This window comes from Cavia porcellus, unplaced genomic scaffold (assembly GCF_034190915.1).
Source record: "Cavia porcellus strain 051 isolate PalLab524CR breed Dunkin Hartley unplaced genomic scaffold, mCavPor4.1 scaffold_25, whole genome shotgun sequence".
Classification (NCBI taxonomy): Eukaryota; Metazoa; Chordata; class Mammalia; order Rodentia; family Caviidae; genus Cavia; species Cavia porcellus.
This window is the reverse complement of record NW_026947508.1, coordinates 4,317,165-4,337,045: the sequence shown is the minus strand read 5'-3', so window position 1 is coordinate 4,337,045 and position 19,881 is coordinate 4,317,165. Positions and strand designations below refer to the sequence as shown.

Genomic DNA, 19,881 nt, shown 5'->3' with positions numbered 1-19,881 from the left:
TTGGAACTGGTATCCTAACAGCACCCACCTAGTGGTAATGCACAGCCCACTGCTGCTCAGCTAACCAGGCCTTGACACCTGCCATCTAGGCCATGTGTCCTGCCTGGGGCCAAGAGATGCTAACTTCCGCCTGGAGGATTACCGAGGTCAGGGCCCAGAGTCCTGGGGGAGGGGACAGCTGGCAAGCAGGTGTCCAGCTTGGCAGCAGGCCCATTCACAAGGGGCCTGGTGTGGTCTAAGACCCAGGAATATGGCCATAAAGTAGTTAAGGCTCTTCTTTCACAGCTCTTTGGGTGACCAATGGATGTAGCTGGCTCTCTGAGCTACCTCAGGCCAGGGAATATTTTCCTAAACTTCAGGGCCCTGCCTGGCTGAGACTGCCCTATGAAAAACTCCCCTTTCCAGGGCCCAAGGAGCCTTCTGTCCACCCCAGTGAACCTGACCCGGTCACTCGGGGAGAGCCAGGCCTGTGCGGAGCTCCCTGAGGAGGTCTCCATTGCCCATTTGTTCTGCAAGACTGGAACCGGATTTCCTGAGCGGGAGCCCCCGGTCACCCTGCCCTTCTCTGTTACACACTGCAGGTCACCGTCGTGGCTCTCCCTGGCTCCAGCCTTGGCCAGGGATGCTGCCAAGGCCAGCACAGCGCTCCCAGGCAGCCGCTGCCAGGGTGCAGATGCCTGCTGACCCAAAACCACCTCTGGAAATAGCTCCTGACGTTCATCCGTAAGGGGGGCTGCCGGGCGCCCTGTTACCACAGGGGCAGAGCCTGGGAAGGTCAGGGTTTGCACACAGAGGGCCCCTGGAGAGCTGTCCAGGGCACATCCCTGCAGCCAGTCACAAGGGGAAGGCAGAGGTGAGGAGGCAAGAGGGGTACTGTGGGTGGGCAGGGCCACCTTCAGGGCAGAGGGCACAGAGGCAGCGGAGTCCAGACCCAAACACCTTGAGGTCTCCAGCACGGTATGTCTCTGGGGGTCACTCTACAGCTCACTCTGATCCTGCAATCCCATGGCCTTCCCTGTTCAGGGCGCAGGCGGCTGGGCTTGCCAGCTTGGGAGCCTCCTGAAACCTGTCCGGGTGGCAAGGAACTCTTCCCTCACTCCCAGGAGGAAACACCCCTGGAGGGCGCAGCAGGTGCTCAGACCTTGCAGCCTGGGGTCCATCCAGAGTGGACTGCTCAGCTGTGCAGCTACCGGGCAGGAGTGTCAGTCACAGCCAGGCTCCCATGCCGAGTCCTGCCTGAGATCCAGGGTGGGCCCAGCCAATGACCACACAGAGGCTGCTCAAGGACACACCCATCCGCAGGTCCCCCCGCTGAGGGACACTGACCCCCTTTTCATGGACCTGCCCCTGCTCTGGCACTGTGTGCATCAGGTGTCCTTGCAGGGGACCCGGTCCCGTTCTTACCGTCCAATGACAGCCAGTCGTGCTGGGAGGAGGGGAGTGTGGGCACAGCCCGGGCTTTGTACTCAAACACCACCGAGTTGGAGATGATCTGGTTGTTGAAGGCAACTTGTAGGGTCACCAGACCCGTGTCATGGGCTGAAAGGGAAGGACAGAGAAGTCAGAGTGTCCTCTAGCCCAGCCCGGGCCAGCTCAGTCCTCAAGGCCTGAGTGTGACACCTCTCTTAGAAGCCTCCTCTGACCCCTGGGACTCCTGCACTGTAGCTGCTCGCAGGGACTGGGGCTCAGCACACAAGGCTGCTCAAGGAAGGGAACGAGTGAATGCCCGGGGCTGGCCGACTTCTCCCCCACTCCTCCATCCAAGGCAGGGTGTGGGGTCCATTTGCTGTGGGTCTGCTTCACCCTTTCCTGCACACCTGTGCAGACTCCCTAAATGTGACACCCACAGGATTTTAGAAGTTCCTCTGCCTCCCTGCTGCAAGCAAGAGCTTCAGCAGTGCCTCCTGCTCTGCCCCAGCCAGGGTGAGATGCGGTGACCTGCTGGGTGCTGAGCTGGCAACACATGACCAGACACTTCAGGAGGGCAGTGCTCTGCGGGTCTTGCTGAGTCCTCCGGCCCCGACACAGGCTCAGCAGCACTGAATGCACTGGGTAGACGGAGGAGATGTTCCCACTGGCAGCGAGCCCCACTTCAGTGCAGGGGTGCAGGCTGCTGCTGCATGTGCTGTTACCATCTTGGGCGCAGCCAGTGGCCCTGAAGATGGCCTGTCGGGCATGGTGGGTATATGGGTCGCATCCCCTGGTAGGTGTCAGGGCTCTTTTGTCTCAGCACTGGTTTTCTGGGCTGACAGCCTCCCCGGGATGGTTTTCCAAGAGGGACATATGGGGTTCGTGTTACTGTTTGGGCTCTCGGTTTTCAGAGCATGAGGGTACCCAGTCAGCTGCTCCTGGGGCGGGAGAGAGCTCTGCTCCCCCTCAGGACACCTGCAGAGTCCACTTCCGATGGGAAAGCTACCTTACTGACCCCTGGCCTCCATCCAGCCCAGGTGTATGTGGTAAGACAGTAGTCATCTTCCCATCGTCCCAGGGCCTAGAAGATGTGACTGACCCGTGAGTTTTCTACTGTGCTTCCTGTCCTGGCTGCATCTGTCAGCTCCAGCCAACCTGAACCCACAGGCTTCATGGCAGGGGTCATGCAGGACCTCCTGCAGTGGAGCCCTGGCCTAGTCCAGAACCTCCGGTGGCTTTGACAGCACCCTGGGCAGATCTCCAAGCTCGCGGTCACTCGTCTTCCCTGGAGATTTGCCTGGTTAACCACCAGGAAGGCAGGCTGGCAGCACACTCCCGTGTGACCCCTCTGCCTGTGCCGCAGTGCCCCAGGGGAGCTGGAGGCTCTGGTGCGGGGTATCCCTGCTCAGGGCCCCTCCCAGCTGCTGTTTCTCCCAGTGCGTCCTGCACCAGGCTCTGCAGTGGGTGGTGACAGGGACCAGCCCTGGACTCTTGGGTGCCAGGCCATGACTGCCCTCTCCTCCTGCTCATTCATCCATCAGGAGTCCTGGCTCCATCTGCTCCTCTCTGTCTCCACTGCTGCCATTCTTATCCAAGCCGCGTGTGTTTTGCCTCCTGCTGAAGGTGACACCAGCCTTGTGACACCTGTCCCTGCTGGAGTGGGGTGGAGATTGTCTTGTAATGCCCCTTCCAGAAAGCCGAAAGCCGTGGAAATAGGTGGCCAGAACGAGCCTTGTTTCTTGTTATTAAAGAGTGGACCTTGGTCCAAAAGGCCTTTTGTGACCTCCTTGGAACCCAGGGTGGGCAGCTGGCCAGCAGTCTTGGTAGGTTCCCCATCCTCTCCCGAGTCCAGTTGCCTGCCCCCGCCCCTTCACACTTGGTTCCATCCATCCTGACCCCGGGGCAGCCCCGGGGTCTAGTGGAAGACAAAGCCCACCCTTGCATGGCCCCTGCTGCTACTGGTGTAGGAATGGCCTGGGCTGACCCCAGTTCCCCAGCGGGGCCTGTTTGGCCCGGGCAGTGCACGAGGCTGTGGCCAGTACCTGTTTGCATTCCTGCTGCCCCGTCCTGCATCAGCCCGGCCTCTGAGGTAGCCTGGCTTGTGCTCCCAGCCTCTGAGCCCACTCTGGCGAGGCTCAGCTCCAGCTCAGTCACGTGGGGAGACTGAGACGAGGCCACTGAGCAGCATCTCCCAGGACAGTGGCTGGACTGCACCGGGCCTCCCCGCTGAACTAGTTGCTCTTTGGGGCCAGGGTCCCAGCTAGGGGCTGACTCTTATTCCCTGCATCATTCCAGGAACTTAACAGTGCTTGGGAAAGCAGGAGACGCTGGAAACCCATTTGGCAAATGAATGAAGAATGAATGAATACATCCAGAGCAATGTTCCATTTGGCCTTGAAACCGAGTTAGCTGCAAGACAGAGTGAAGCCCCAGAAGAGGAACTCCGGCTCTAAGTTTCCCTGGAGCCTGGTAACTTCTGCTCTAGATCTGTTCCATTAGAGGAGCTGAGCAAGGTGGAAGACGGCTTAAGCAGAGGCCGCCTGCCGACTCGAGTGCAGTGGCACCCAGAGAACTGCCTGAGCCCGGCTTGCTCCTTGCTCTGCCCTGGGACAGAAGAGTGCAGACCTCACGGATGGAGGGAGCCTTCAGAATCCAGCACCCGAGCCAGGTGCTGCAGGAGCTCTCTCCTTCAGTGGGTGCTCTCCTTAAAGATAAGGAAACCGAGAGCCAGAGAGGCGACCTCCAGCCAAAGTCACACAGATGACATCTGGTTGACTGGGACATAGGCAGAGGTGACCGGCTTCAGTCCCCAGGATTCTCCAAGTCTGACCTGGGACATCATCCAGGAGGCGAGTCCTTTATTTAATTCCTGGAGGGGTCAGGTAACCGAGGACGGGCAAGGTCTGGGTCTTCAGCCAGGCCAGGGACAGGAAGCGGCATCTATTTACAGGCCGGAGTGAGTCCCCGTCCAGCAGCAGGTGATAAGTAGGCACTTCAATAACATGCTGCCCTCCTGGGCAGTGACAGGCTGATCCGGCCTGGGCTGGCATCCGGGGTGGCTACTGTCCAGACCCAACAGGGTTGCTGGGGAGACGGGGCTGGGTGGGCATTGGGGGTCCAGGCAGGTGACCTCTGGGGGTAGGGCCAGCAAGGCAGAGGTCAGCACAGGCCCGGGTCCTGGCTCCCTCAGGTCACAAATAAGGGCACCTAGCTAAGCAGGTGGTGATGAAGCTTTGGGGTGAGCAGGAGAGTAGGTCAGAGCCACAGGGGACAGCACAGAGCGTGTCCTGGCAGGCTGTCCTGGAGGGTCACTGAGGTCTTGAAGTTGGAAACTGATGACGCCACTGTGCCCTTTTCTGGGTGGGCACTGAAACTCTCAAAGGAGCGTGCAGGCATTATTCTTAGTTTGACATTTCCAGCTGCCACAGTTCCTGCCTGGTGCCAGATCTCTGCAGGCCTTCTGGGATCTGCTCGAGGCCCAGGATGGCTGGATGGACTGCCACTGGGATGGACAGCCTGGGCAGTGGGAGAAATGTTCACCTTGCTGCAGAGGCGGCCTCCAGCTCCACGAGCAGCCCCAGAGCAGCCTCCTCCAGGGAGCTGGTCTAGATCGATGGTTCTCTGAATCATCTGCTTGGGCTTTCTCTAAGATCTCAGCGGGGCACCCCTGGTGTTCCTGTCTGACGAGGGTCACCCCAAGGCTGACTCCTGGTCTGATACTCCTGGGCACCCACATGCATTGCCAGGGAAAGGGGGACTTCTCACCTGGGCAGTAGCAGCGCAACACCCCGGGCTGAATCAGGGACGCAGGCACTGAGATCTGGTCAAACAGGCAGCTGTAGTTATTGCTGGCTTCTTGCCACGGGCCTGTGATGAGGACCTTCACTCCTCCCTGGAGGGGACAGAGGGAAACAGAGATAAAGCAGGAGCCACCAAGAAGGTCCGGGGCACAGGGGAGGTCCCTGCACCCTGTGCTCAGACGGGGCGGGATCAAGGAGGATGAAACCGTGGCCACCTGGAGTCGAAGGAGGAGCCCAGGAGTCTGAGAGTCAATTTGCAGACCACAGGAAGAGGACAGGGGGCAGCAGTCCAATCCTGACCCTCAGGAGGTCCTGCAGCCTTCCTAGGGGATGCCCAACAGCCCTGTCCCAAACAACCCGGAGTTCCAGGCAGCAGAGAATCGAGTTTTTCAACCTTTTCAGCCCCAGACACACCTGAGGATGGACTAGTTAGCCCCGCTCTCAAGGGAACAGAGGGGACCCTCTACCATTCTTTCGAGAGACGGGGCAAACTCCCAGGGCCCGTCAAAGAGCAAGTCTGAGAATCTTAGTGTCATCCCAGGAGTCAGATGTTCTCCTGGAGAATGGAGGGGACCCCCCCCCCAGGAGCCCCAGGGCCATGGCTGGCTATGGTGAGGGGAGGGCACAGTGAAGAGAAGGGGAAGACTGTAAACAGAAAAACAGGGGGAAGGCCTCCGAGTTGGAGAGGGACAGAGACTGCCCAGGAACCAAGTCTGGGGCCAGCGTGGGGACTGGGCCTCCGCGACCCGTGGTGCGCGCGCTCAGACAGATGGGCCCTCGAGGGCGCGCGCACATTGGGCACGCGCAGCGCCGATCCTACCGCCCAGTCCCGAGGGGCCTCAGACGACCGTCCCCAGCTCCGGGGAGGGACCCCGGCCGCAGGGGACCCCAGCACCCAGGGTGGGAGAGCATCGCGAAGCCTGCGCGCTCCCCGACCTCCGGCTTGGGCCAGCTGGTGCCGCCGGGCCAGGAGGGCGAGAACTCACGTCCGCACGCGCGGGCAGCCCGGTGCAGGCAGGGCCCGGGTCCCCGCCGTGGGGAACAGCACCTCCACTGTCGCCCAGCCCGGGCGCACTGAGGCGCTCGAGGTCCCTCCCTTACTTACGGCTGGTGGAGGGAGACTGTCCCCGGGGATGCAGAGGGCGGGGGCGCTGGCCTCTGGCTCTCCTGGCTAACCTTGGGTGGACCCACCCCAGAGGCTCAGCCACCCCACCCCCAAGTAAACACCTTTCCCCCGCAGGGGGGCGGAGAGCTGCGCTGGCCAGGGCGGAGAGCGCCACCTGGCGTCCAGGCTGCAGAAGGCTGAGAGGCGCCGCCGAGAGCAGCCCAGCCGAGCTCCCCTTCCCCCTACTGGGGCGAAAGGGCCTGAACCAGGTTCCCCGCGGCACCCCAAGGCAGCTGGCACGGCCTACCTACCTTTCTTCCTTCTTTCCTTCCTTCTCTCCTTCCCCTCTTCCTAACTTTCCTCCTTCCTTCCCTTCCTCCCTCTGTCTCTCTCTCCTCCTCGCTCTCTCTTTCATCATTCTTGATCAGCCCGTCCCTGGCTTTGTCTACCCTGCTCTACAGGGCCCCAGCTTGCGCACAGATACTGCTCCCCACAATGCACCCCAAACCTGGCCCTGGCCCAGGTCCAGCCCCTAGGGCAGCTGCGGGGGTTTCCACGGACTTGCTTTCTGGCTGCAGGGCTCCCCTGCTCCTGGAGCTGGCATGCTTTGGGGGAGGTCACTACTCCATGACCCAAGTTGGGAGGCAGCAGAGAGAGCTGGGACTGGGTCCGAAGCAGGAGGCCTGCCCTGCTGTCAGTAGCTGAATGTCCTAAGGCCAGTGGACCAAGGACACTGATCTCTGCCCACAGATGCCCAGCTGGGATGTCCAGAGGCAGTGGAGGGCCAGCTCCGGCGTGACCCTCCCTGAACCTGTGAAATGGAAAGGCTTCCAAAGGCCACTGACAATTACCATGTGAGAGAAAAAGGGACAAAACATAATAACCCCGATCCACAACTGCTGGCCTGGTGCTGGGGCTGCTGTGGGAACAAAGGGCTGCAGAAATTACTGGCAAACATCAAGACCTTTTCCATGGAAACCACCGCAGGATGCCTCAGCATCCATCAGTTCAGGGGACGGTTCCCATGGCAACCACTGCCTGGCTGTGCTGAATGGGTGGTGACGTGCGCGTGCCTGGCAGCTCTAATTGCAGCTTCTTGTGCCTGGTGCAGCAGGAGCCAGTGGTGGGAAGTGACGCAGGAGTCAGGTGGGGGTGGGGAGGGAGCAGCAGATGGCATCTGAGGTCTCTGTGCCTTGGGAGTCCCGAGATGACCGGGCCTAGTTCTGATGCAGCCAAGACAGATGCTGGGGCATGGGGGTGCCTCTGGGATGTGGTGTGTGTGCGTGTGTGTGCATGCGTGTGCACACGTGTGTGTACACATGTGTATGCATGGGTGACCAGCTGCCCCTGGAGTGAAGAGGTGAAGAGAGAACGGGCAGCAGCCGTGGAAGGACACGATGTTTGTAGTAGATCCAGCAGGATGGCCCAGCCATGGTGCCCTGTTACATGGATCCCTGGGGACTACTGAGGTTTTCAGCTGGGTGGGGACCCAGAGCAGCCACTTAGCCTGCCCCCAGGTTCGCAGACTAGAGTGAGGCCCAGCTGCATGCCCTGCTGCAGAGTTTTCTAGGAGCTTGCACAGCCTCGCAGGCAGGGGCTCCTGATGCCATCAGTGCACAAACAGGATTCCCTTGCACATCCCGCTGTGAGAGGACACCCATGTCAGGGGCAGGATGTGCCATTGCTTGGAGAGTAGAGTACAGGGTGACCCCTACTTTGGCCTGGCCTCAGTGTCCAGGGTTGGAGAACTTGGCAAGGAGGAAGTGGCTGTCAGAGCCACTGAGACCTTGGAGGCTTCATTGCATGGCCACCATGGGGACCCGGAGGACCATTTTCTAAATCAAACTGATTCTAAGATGCTTTTGTGTCCTGGTGAGGGAAGCCTCCAGTCTTTCCAGAAAAAACGATTGGATGCACCTGAAAGCCTGACTTTTGCTGTGCCTGGGCCGCCCCCACGTGGCAAGATGCAGAACCGCCTCTCCAAGACGATGTGCAGCTGCCCAAGACCAGAGGGTGGGCCCAAGGAGGCCGGGATACTGTCCTGGGCCCCCAGGGGCCGCAGGACATGCCCCAGGAGCCCTAGGGAGGGAAGGGAGTGCTGGCCAAGTCCACAGCCCTAAGACATGGAGTGCTTTGAGTCCCCAGCCTCCCAGCTGGGCACCTCTGAGAACACTGTGACCCAGAGTCAGGTCTTGAGTAGCTCAGCAGACATCTGTGCCTTCCCACGACAGCCAGTCCTCTCCCTCCCTCAGAGCCCCTCAGACTGCTTCCCTGAGCCTGGGGAGGGGCGAGTACCCCGAGGGTTATTGCTCTAGGTTTCGAGACAGGAAGGTTGTGAACCAGATTTGAATCCAGACCACTTGGCCCACAGTCCTGACCATAAGCATGTGGCAGGCTCTCTCCGAGTGTGTGTGTGTGTGTGTGTGTGTGTGTGTGTGTGTGTGTGTGTGTGTTGGGGATCAAACCCAGGGCCTATGCTTTGAGCTATATCCCCAGACAATCTTTTTTATCTTTATTTTGAGACATGTTGTGGATTGCTAATTTGCCCAGTCTGGATTCTCCTGCCTCAGTCTCCCAGACTGCTGGGATTGCAGGCACATGCCACCACGCCAGGCTTCCTGTCCATGTTTATATGCATGTGGGCAGCAGCCTGTGGGCAGTAGCTGGTCTCTGTTGCACCTGCCTTCCTTCCTGGATGCCCTGCCCGGAGGCTGGGCTATTATCTCTGGTGCCACAGCATCTCCGAGGGCCACTGTACACAGATCCTTGTGTCTTAACTTTGCCTGAAGGAAGGTGATGAAGGACGGTCCTTCCTTAGGGTCTCCCAGCAGCAGCTGCAGCAGCCCTTGCCCTGGTGTCTGGGGAATATGGCTGTGGACCCCAGGGAGCTGTGAGCAGCCACCTCCTGGGGAGGGCACCCAGCCTCAGGGGACAGCTGCTCTGCCAGTGCCTGACAGGCAGGCAGGCCAGGAGGAGAAGGGAACACTGGCCCTGTGCAGCAGATATATAGGGAACTGTGACGCCACGCTGTCCCCTTCCTGTCCCAGTCTGCTTTGGAGAAAAAGCAGAGGTTCCTCTTTAGGCACTGGGTCCCCTGCCTGTGAGCCCGGACTCCAGCACTCCTGCAGGGCTGGGCTCTGCAGCAGGGATTCCCAAAGTCAGATCTGCAGGGCCCACGGGGTGGGGTGGAGTGGGATGACATGGTTGGGACCTGGGTTGCACGAAGGTCTTGGATGTCACGAGTGGGTATTCAGAAGCTGCACCCTCCCTCGCCGGTGTGATGTGAGATGTTTGTTTGGTTCAGTGAAGCAACAGAGGAACAGTGGGCACAGGTGACCTGGTTAGTTAGGAGGTGATTCCTGAATGTTTTTATAGCAACCCTAGAACCCTTTTCCAAAAGAAGATGATGAAGAAGAAGACAAAGGAGAAAAAGAAGAGAAAAAAGAAAAGGCAGAAAGGAGAGAAGTAAGGGAGGAAAGAAGGAGGGACGGTAGGGAAGGAGAAGGAGAGGGAGGGGCGGCTTCCGGGCAGGGCTGCCAGGAGCCCTTTGCCTCCCGCTCCCCCGCCATCCCCACCTGGAAGCCACTTTCTCTGGTGGTTCTCAGTTTGAGAACCACTCATTTGGGCCAGAGGGAGGGGACAGGTGTGACTATCATGCAGCACTTGCTGCAGAGGCAGGTGCTTTCTGTCTGGCTGCCCAGTGGCCCGGGACCGGGATAGGTGTGGGGTGCACCATGGGGACGTGGCGGTCACAGCAGCGGGCAGCTTACCTCAGGGTAAGACCACTCGGGGGAGTAGTCGGTCACCATGAACACCCGTCCGCTCTGCTGCAGCATCCCCAGCGAGCCTTGGGCCGAGGCGGCCGAGACCACCTCGGCCACGTGCATGTAGGCCGTGGTGCCGGCCCCACCCTCGGCGCTGCTCAGCTGCAGGGTCCCCTGCTGGGGGCTGCAGCACGGAATGCACAGCTCCGCCTGGGTGAAGGGCGCTCGGGCCCCGTCTTCTGACTGTGAGAGCGCTGCGCTGTCCCCCGACACCAACTGGTGCCCGTAGATGGTGCCACTGCCCCCCTCCACGGAGATGAAGTCATTGATCAGGTCGGAGAACTGGTTGCCGAAGGAGATGTCGAAGTGGTCCAGGTTGAGCTCCATGTTGGAGCTGTTGCTGAGGCTGGGCTGGGCCACCGGGTAGAGTCCCTGCACCACATTGCTTGGGAGGATGGGGACCCCGCCGGCGCTGCGGATCACCCCGTTACTTTCAGGCTGCAGGTAGTGCTCCGAGCCACAGGCCTGCAGCTCCCCGGATTTGAGGAGGACCTCACCTCCTTCGGCTGCCTGAGAGGTCTCCATGGTGACCTCCCCTTCTGCCGTCATGGCCTGGAAATTGGCCTGGAACTGCATGAGGTGCAGGGAGGACGTGGACTCTATCCGAGTCTCCACGTGGCCGCTGCAGGAGCTGGTCTGGGACGAAGCCTCCGTTTTCACTGTGGGCATCACGAAGCTGCCCCCGGAGTCGCTCAGACTGCTGTGGGCGGTCTGCTCGAGGGGGAGGGGTTTGCTGGCATCCTGCAGGAAGAAGCTGGGGGAGGGGGTCTGGTGGATGTGGGGGCTGTGGCCTGTCTGGCTGAAGCTGGACGTATAGTCTTTGTTGGAGTCTATGGCACTAAAGTCCATCTGCTCCAGCGTGGTGCTGGGACTCAGGCCGCCGCCCGACGGCAGGAGGCTGGAGCCGGCCGACAGGGTGAGGGAGCTGGAGCCTGAAGCCGCGGCGGAGGAAGAGTATGCCTCCTTGGCCATCTGCTGCTCGAAGGAGGTATCCTCTGTCTTTATCTCCTTGGCGAGGACGCTGGTGAAGCCGAAGCTCCGCTCGCTGGCGGGCGGTGAGTGCCGGACGTTGGAGCTGACCATCTCAGCCTTCAGGCCCCCGCCCCCGTAGGTCTGGCCCTGCTTTGGATTATTGAGGAAGCAGTCGGGGTCAAAGTTCATGGTGGTCTCCGGGATCTTCCGGCCACCATCGAGGGTGGTGGAGAGGACCAGTTCTTCGGACACGTTGGTGGGCAGCATGGACAGGCTCTCTGAGCTGCCCGTGGTGGGGAAGGCGAATTTGTGGCCGTCGGAGCTCACAGCCAGGACCAGGCCCTGAGAGGCATCAGGCGAGAGGAGGTGGTGGTTGGGGCCGGAGGTGGGGGACATGGTGTACACGGCCTCGTTGGTGACCTCTGACATGAACACCGTGGCACTTTGGGACAAGCCCCCCATCACAGAGGCCACCGCCATGCTGGACACGCCTGTGACCACGGGACTGTCCACCATGTCCGGGTCGCTGTTGAGCCCGCTGCTGATGGACACGGGGGAGCTCTGGGTGGTGTCGGGCACTTCCACCTGGTTGGTGGAGGACACCTCGGTGCTGTTCTGGTGTGGCAGCGCTGGCTTGGCCACCTTGCCGTTCCGCTTCTCGCGGCCGGCGCCCTTGCCGTGGCTGGGCTCGTGCTTGCCCTCCGACACGTCATTGTGCTGCACCTCAGCGTGGCTCCCGTAGCCCCCCGACCGCGGCTCCACCTTTGGCGAGATGATGCGGTGTTTGGCACTGTTACACTTGTGGTGCATGCTGCTGCCCGCTCCTGTGGGGATCAGAGCACCGCACACGCACACGCAATGTACATACACACGTGCATTCACACACACAGACACAGACCACACACAGACACAGACCGGGTCAGAGCTGGGTCCCTGGCGAACTCCCCGCCTGGTCTCCCACCCCTTGGTCCCTTGGCTCCTAGGCCAGCTCAGCCTCAGTCTTAGGGTCTCTCATAGCCTCTGTGACCCTCCCGCAAAGGCTGGAGAGCCTGGCACCGGCACTGGGAAGGCTTGGAAGGTGGGTGGGTCTCCCCCCACCTCCCGGAAAGTCCCTTCAGCTATCAGAGACAGACGTCTGCCAACTGAGGGTTCCTGCTGGCGGGGGCAGGTGCTTAGCCCAGGGTTGGTGGATGTGTCCCTGCCCCTGTGTGTTTCCTACACAGTGCTCTAGGGCCACACAGTGCTTGAGGAAGCTCTAGTATTTCTGGTGCCCCAGTAAGGACCCCCACGCTCTTGGACCTAGAAGCCAGGAGTTGGCAGGTGCATGTGGAGAGGACGCACTCTGCAGAAGCAGCTCTCAGTCCCTGCAGGGTGTTCTAGGTTCTGCTCAGTTGCAAAATGGTACCTGATGCCTTCTGTCCCCAGTTTGGCTGAACCTGGCTGTGCTCAGCTCTCTGGAGCTCTTCTAGGTCCCAGGCAAGGGCAGACACAGCCCCAGCCCCCCTGGTTCAGAGGCAGGAGGAAGACAGCCCGGAGCGAGCCTTTCGGCTGTGGGCTCTGGGCAGTCTCGCTACAGCGCCCTCTCTGCGGCCTGTGTACCTACTCTGTGCTTGATTTCATTCCATCCAATAAGGGGTCATCTCGATTTTGATGAAAGGTGAACTCTTCCCCATCCAACCCTGTTACAGCCGCACCACTAAGACTCCTAAACGCACAAACACTGTGCAGGGGAGTGACCTGGTCCATGGATGGAAATACCCAGCCAAGGGAGTGGAGAGCCACATTTCCCAGAGCAAATACCATTATGGGAAAAGCAGATAAAGAGTGAGTCACCTTCCATGCTTGGAGGAGACAGAGGTTAAAGAAAGATGTTTAGCTCGAGTGGGTCCGTGGATTTGGGGGCAGATGTCCCTGAAAAACCACAGGGCCAGGCCACATGGGCTTCCTGCTGAGGACGCTGGGAGTGCAGGTCCTGGCAGGCACTGGACTCTGCGGTCTATGCCTCTTCCCCATTCCTAGTGGAAAAAGCCATTTCTCCAGAACCGCTGTCCCTCCCCGGAACTGGCGTGCAGCGCGATTGGTGCTGTGGTGCCACCCTTTCCCCGCTCCCCAGCCGGGTCGGACGTGTGTGCCCAGCTCCCACCTGCCCCACTTGGCTCACCCAGGCTACCCGTGCACAGGCAGTTGTGGGTCCGAGGCTGGGGCTTGGTCTGGTGGCTGTCGAGGATCTGTTGTACCAGCTGCTCCACCGAGAAGCCGGAGCTGCTGTTGCCATTGCTGCAGGTCCACTTGATGCCGTGGACTGCGGAGAGGGCAGAGACAGATGGGGTGTCAGAGGCAGGCCCCGGGACCCGGGGAGGGGGCGGCTGCAGCAGGGAAAAGAGGGGGGTTGGGAGCTGCTCCACAGGGAGCTCTGGACCCTCCTCCTGCTCCTCCCTTCCCTGTCCCCTGATGCAGTCAGGAGTAGGTGGACTGGAAGTCTGCTTTTGTTGCCCCATCGTTCAAGGGCTCACAGGGGCTCCTCAAGGGCCAGACCCCAGGGCTCTCACAGAGGTCCCCAGCACTGAACTGGAGGAGCCCCACCGTGTCCTGCACTCCACAGACTTCTCTCCCCCAGGAGGTGCAGGAGACGAAGAGACTGACCCTAGGGCCAGGACAGTGGGAGCATCAGGGCCCAGCCTGGGGAACAGCCACCCTGGGGTTTCAGCTTGACCCCGGATCCCTGCAGTCTCTGAAATTGGGTAGCGGGTCCCGGATGGGTGGCAGGACAGGGCTAGGGGTCTAAAATCAACTGGCTTACTCTGCCGAACATGTGGCCACGACAGACCCAGCCAAGAGGGACAGAACCCCAAGCCATGCACAGGTGGCCCAGCATCCAGGCTCCAGGGGTGATGCACCCCACACTCTGGGCCTGGCCTCCAGGAACAGGAAGGGGCAGGAGACGGAGGGAAGAGACAGTGGCTTCATCAGCATGAGAACAGTCCACTTTCTCCTTTGGCAGCAACACCTCACACAGGGCTCCAGAGAAGCAGTTTGGGCCCTGCCCTGGGGCTCCAGTGAGGCCACAGGGCCAGGCTTGCAGAGGGAGCTTCTTACTGAGAGACCCAGCGGTAGCTCAGCCGGGGAATTTGGGTGGCCCATCTCCACGGTGGTTTTGTCTCTGGCCTCTGGGTCCTGGCACACCTTCATTTAGAACCCTGTGTGTGGTTCATTTCCTTCTTCGTGTGCTGCCCACCTGGACAGGTTTTTGTCCTCCCCCCTGCTGTCTATCTGGGGCTCCCCAGAGGAACCAGTTCTCCAGCTGCCTGGCCGCTTGGCTCCTGCCCATCAGGCTGGGCTGGATTTACTTCCTGAGTTCCTCGTCCCTGGGAGCTGGAAGCCTGGCTGGGCATTGTGAAGCCTCATCCTGGCCACGGAGCGCTTTCCCCCAGCAACCCGCTGCCTGGAAATCCAGAACAGACCCCAGACAGCACAGAGAGGCCAGGCTCAGGGGTTGTCCCATGCTCAGGACCTCCCGGGGTGGAAGATTCTTAGAGACCCATTTTACAGAAGAGGAAAGAGAGGCTCAGAGTGGAGAGAGGAGAGCTCATAACCCATCCAGGGGCCAGAGGGCAGGATGCGGGGCTTCCTTGACCTGAGGCATATACAATGTCCTCCTCCAGCTGCCTGTCCTCAGTCCCTTCTGTGTCCAAGCCCTAGCCCTGAGAGTCTGACGTCATGGGCTGGGGTGTCCTGGGTACTTTTTAACACCCTCTGCTGCTAGGTTGAGAGCACAGTGCTGCTCTGAATCTAAAGGAGGGCCTTCAGGGCCAGGAGCAGAAGCACCTCTGTGCAGAGCCCCTGCCTTAGGGGACCCTCAGCTGTCACCCCCAGTTGTCAGGCAAAGCCCTGCTGGATTTGAACCCAGCTCTCTGGACAGATGAGCTGTTCTCGGGGCAGCCCCAGGGCCGGCTCCAGCCTCCAGGCAGCACCCGGCCCTTGCTAAGCCCTGGCCTGGCCTGGCGGGATCTTTGGGTGTTTCCCACGAGGCACCTCTGCTCTGAAGACGGCGGCTGCTAGGTCTCACTTCTCCTGCCGCCTTTGGGGGGTAGGGGGCGCAGGGACTGCGTCCTCTCTGCCTCTTGCTGTGAAGATTATAAAATGAAAACCCAGTGCAGGGTGGCAGACTGCAGGGAGACAATTTCTGGATGCTTGATGCAAAGGACCCACGGTCGTGGCCCATTCAGTGGACAGATTGTCTCCTGCCCCCTGGGTGGGGCGGGAAGAAGCGCCCCCTCCTCCCCGGTGGGCCGTGGTGAGTAGTGAGTATCAAGGGCCTTGGGGTGGCATTGACCCTTCAGGCTCACCTTCCCGACAGGTAATGAATCGGCCGGAAAGGAGGGTCCTACAGGGAGGCAAGCTCGGCATGAACCCCGGGTGCCTGGGTCGCAGCTGTTTCTCCTGTTTGTTGCATCTTGTTCCAGGCTCAGAGCCCGCCTGGCCTGGGAGGGGGCCTAAGCATTGTAGGTTAGCTGAGCAAATCCCAATCAGAGGGACCCTTGACTCAGCTACCGCTGCATGGGGCCTGGGTGGCAGTGCCTGGACAGGGGGTGGAGAGGGTCCCGGATGAGAGAGAGAGAGAGGAGCAAGCTCAGGGCGGCCTAAGCGGGCCCCAGCATGGATGGGCCCCTGCAGGATGCCGGCCTTCAGGAAGGCCACCAGGAAGCAGGATGTTGGGCCCTAAAGCGCTCCCTCTTGTGGGTCCCCCAGCAGCCCAGCTGATGTCCGGACACTCACAGCCAGCGGACTGCACTGCCTTTGACTGGGCGTCTGAGCTCCGGCGGGCAGAGCTGGGGCTGGGGGTGGCTGCCGCAGGAATCCCCAGCCCGCTTCAGTGCTGTCCAGGGTCCCTGAAGATGTTTACCCTAATTATGACCTGCGGCAAGGCAGCGGCGCCTCCACTAATATGAATAATCAAAATGAAATCAATGGTAGCAGCATGTGGCCCTGCATGGGAGAGCATCTTCCCATGAGCAATTTACCCAAGAGGCGGCCGGCCGCTGGGAGTGGAGGGATTGAGATGTGGAAGGGAGGGCCATGAGATGTGGGCTTCACCCCACTCGGGCTGCTGCCAGCCAAGGGCTCCTGGGTGTGGAAGCCGCAGAGCCAGGCCCGGCTCCTGTCCCTGCACTGGGCTGAGCTGCGTCCTCCAAATTCACAGGTCGCAGTCTGAGCCCAGCGTGAGTACACCTGGAGAGCGGGGCTTTCAGGAGGTCACTGAGGTTACACGAGGTCACACGAGAGGGACCCTTAGCCAAGAGGACTCGAGGCCTTAGGAGTCTCGGGTGCCCAGCATGGCGAGGAGGCCACGTGAGGATGCAGGAAGACACTGACCATCTGCAAGCCGGGAAGAGCAGCCTCACCAAAAGTGAACCCCAGAGTCACCTCGACCTTGGGTCAGCCTCCGGAGCCGTGAGCTCAGCCAGTGCATTTCTGTGGCTCCCGCGACACTCAGCTGGGCAGCGGCGTGGTCTGCTGCTCTAACAGGCAGGAACCCCTTCCCCACAGCCCTGGAGGCCAGGGAGCCCGAGTGAAGAAGGAGGAGGCTCCTGGCACGGGTGTTCTGTTGCATCCTGGCAGGGCGGAAGTGGGGAGAGGAAGAGCCCGTGCCAAGGATCCCTGTCACCGCGGCACTGAGCCACCAGCCAATGCCTGCCACGAACCCTCTTAGACGGTCACAGGCAGACAGTAGATGCTTATCGAGGGCTGGTGGGATGACTAAGTGAAGGGACCATTTCTCGATCATGTTGCAGTTTCTCCTAGGTGGTACCCACAGGGTGCTATAAGCAGAGTTGGTGCCCCTGTGATAGTAACCACGGAGATGGTACTTAGTGAATGCATGTCTCGTGCCAGGCAGTGCAAATTTGGACATCATTACAGAAATAAATAACTGAGAAGTCCCTGAACCGGAGCATGGGCTCTGGTGGCATCTGGGCTGTGTGCTCTCAGGCTGTGGTCCCCACACCCCGGCTGTTAGAGGGGCACATTCTCAGGCTGGCCCCAGAGGCTCTGGCCCTGGCTGCCCAAGCTGACTTGAGCACCATGACTGGTGCTGCCATCTCTAACCTGGCAGTGGTCCCAGTGGCAGAATTCTGGAGAGAGCAAGACTCAGAGACACAGTGACTCCCGTGAGGTCACACAGCAGATAAATGTGGGGGGCGCAGATTCTAGTCCTTTCCTCTGAGCCACCCCTGGGCCTGTGTCCCCCGGAAATGGTCTGCTAGGAGCTGGTGAGGGAAGGCTGGTGGCTGTTAACGGGCAGAGGGGAGAAGCGATCGGGCCAGGAACTGAGTCCCACCAAGAGCAGAGAGATGCCACTCGCTGGAGAGGAGCCCACCAGCCAGCTCAGCCTCTAGGGCGGGCTGGGGACACTCTTCTCCAGTGGGGTGCAGCTCTACTCCCCACCCCCTCTGCCTAGGAAGGTTGAGAGGAATCAGTACCGAGCACTTCTGAATGTGTCTGGGTGGCTCGTGGGGCACGACCTTGGGGACAGTACCGGCTCCTTGCCCCCTTCCTGTTGGTCGATCCCGTGTGCGCTTCCTGGCTGCCGTGAGCCGGGCCAGTTTCCTTCACCACCCCTTGATGCTGCTTTGGAGCCAGCTGACCATGGGCTGAATGCTCTGAAAACGTGAGTCCACATAAACGTTTCCTCCTCTAAGTGGCTGGTGTCGGGTACTTTGGTCTAGCAGCAGAAAGCTGACCAGCACAGGAGAGCGTGGGCAGAAGGGAAAAACACCACCGTCCCTGGTTCCTCCCTCAGCTCACCGGGCCAGGGGAGCAGCTGGGCCACCTCCGACCAGGCCAGGAAGACAGAGTGTCCAGGAGGGGCTGGGAGGAGCAGGAAGTGTGCCTGGGCTCTGGGGAGATCCCTGAGAAACACCAAGGTCCTGAAGAAAGGGTTTATCCCGGACGCTGGGGGCTTGAGGGTCGGCGTGTGGCCCCGAGACCAGACTCCTTGTCTGGGCCTCCTGTCGCTGCAGGCAGGGCGGGGATCTTCTGGGAGACAGACTGGGGTGTCACAGAGGCCACATACTTCCACTCCTCATGTCATTACACTGTGCTTTCCTGAGGGTGGCACGAACCCCCTCCCACGTCCAGAGGCATGGGGGAAGAAGGGCTGGAGTTCAGTCTTGGGGAAAGCTTTGATCTCTGGGTCTCGGTTTCCTTATCTTTAAAATGGGTGCTGTTTCTGCATTCACCTGACTATGTGTCATCAGTTTCCAAGGGACAGCGGGACACACAGATGTGTGGAGTTTAGCCTGGGTGGCCTCCACAGGACATTTGACGTGGGCCAGGGTACAGGGTCTGGACGTCTGCTCTGAAGTCAGGCTGGAAGGACTTTGGAAAAGAGTTTTGGGAGGACAGTCAGGAAGACCTCGAGACCATGGCAGCCCCAGGAACTGGCAGGAGCTAGCCAGCTGCCCCCTGCACTCGGAGGGGCAGTAACTTCTGGAAGGATGACAGGGCAGCCGGCTGGAGCTTCAGTCTCCGCAGTGATGACACAGACAGCCCCTTCTGCGATCGCATGTGGCCTTTCTTTGCATGGGAAGAGATTTCTTGGCACTGTGGGGGAGCAGGTGACAAGGACAAGTCCCCATCCTGAGGCCATCCAGTGCTTCTGCTCAGTACCTGCTACCCAAGAAAGGCCTGTAAAGAGGTGACCAGTTCACTTGTCCAAACTATGTCACCATGGAAACAGAAAAGAGGAGCTGTGATCCTTTGTCCAGGCGATGATATAAACGGGGGGCGCTCCCAGGCCATTCTGGATGTGGGGTCACTTTACTTTACCACGTGATGCAGGTGGTGGGAGAGGGAGGTGGCTGCAAGCCCCTGAAGGAGTGGACGGGAGTCCCCTTCGGATTCCTGCAAATTGTTGACACTGGAAGGCGGTCGCCATAGCGACAAGGTCAATGGGAAATGGCAGCCGTGTTGGTTTAATTTTCACTGTATTCTTGTTGACAGGAATAAAGGCCCTGCGTCTGATTTCTTGGTTCAACTGGATGAAATTTTCATTAGATTTAAATTCTCATACGCAAACACCCACACTCTATTCAGTTTCCCAATCTCACCACTCAACTCTCATCCTCCCATTGGTCCTGGGGACAAAATTTGCAGAAATCTTCATTTCGAGGTGCAGAGGTTGAGGGGGGCTGTGAGGGATGAGGGAGCGAGTGTCCACGGCGTGTATGGGGACCTGTGCGCTGTGTCCCGAGTCAGCTTGAGCCCAGCGGGTCTCATTGTTGGGACCTGGGCCATCGGGATTCCCTATTGCTAGTGGGAGGCACAGGCCACACAGTGACAGAGGCTGAGGGCTAGTGGACAGAACTTCCCTGGCTACCTTGTTTTGGGTGGCACAGATGTTGGGGGTGAGGAAGGGAGGGGAACTTGGGGGCTGCAGGATAACCTCCTTGGCCTCATGGCTGGTTCTGCCAGGCAGTGTCCAAGGTGCTCAGTGACATTAAATGTGGCCTTGGCTGAATGATTGTTTAGCACTGTCCAGCTAAACTGGACACTTGGCAGGGCGGGAGGGTGCCTCCCTCTGGGGTTCCCCCACACCACAGAGCCACACAGCCTCAGTCCAGCTTGGAGCAGACATGGCGGGGATGAATGTGGGAGTCGCCAGCTGTCTGTACAGTGGGGGCAGGAGGGGAGTGGCATTCTGGACTGTTTCCATCCTGCTTCTTGCTAGGCTGGGACCTAGACTCAGTTGCCCTCAGGGGACTGGAGGTGG

At 60.1% G+C, this 19,881-nt stretch overlaps 1 protein-coding gene and 1 long non-coding RNA gene across 14 annotated transcripts in view; one reads left to right on the top strand and one right to left on the bottom strand.

The window, feature by feature from the left end:
• Nucleotides 1-19,881, bottom strand: part of Camta1 (calmodulin binding transcription activator 1) — a 734,954-nt gene that overhangs the window by 67,658 nt on the left and 647,415 nt on the right. For all 13 annotated transcript variants that reach the window (XM_063235416.1, XM_063235417.1, XM_063235418.1 and 10 more), the window contains 4 exons: nt 13,273-13,413; nt 10,086-11,935; nt 5,176-5,302; nt 1,405-1,539 (listed from right to left, as the gene is read on the bottom strand). In XM_063235416.1, the coding sequence (XP_063091486.1) occupies nt 1,405-1,539; nt 5,176-5,302; nt 10,086-11,935; nt 13,273-13,413 (2,253 nt within the window). The remainder of the gene's footprint in view (nt 1-1,404; nt 1,540-5,175; nt 5,303-10,085; nt 11,936-13,272; nt 13,414-19,881) is intronic.
• On the top strand, nt 124-19,133 carry LOC134472892 (uncharacterized). The gene is made up of 2 exons (XR_010042905.1): nt 124-853; nt 3,706-19,133. It is a non-coding gene; the product is annotated as an uncharacterized LOC134472892 (long non-coding RNA).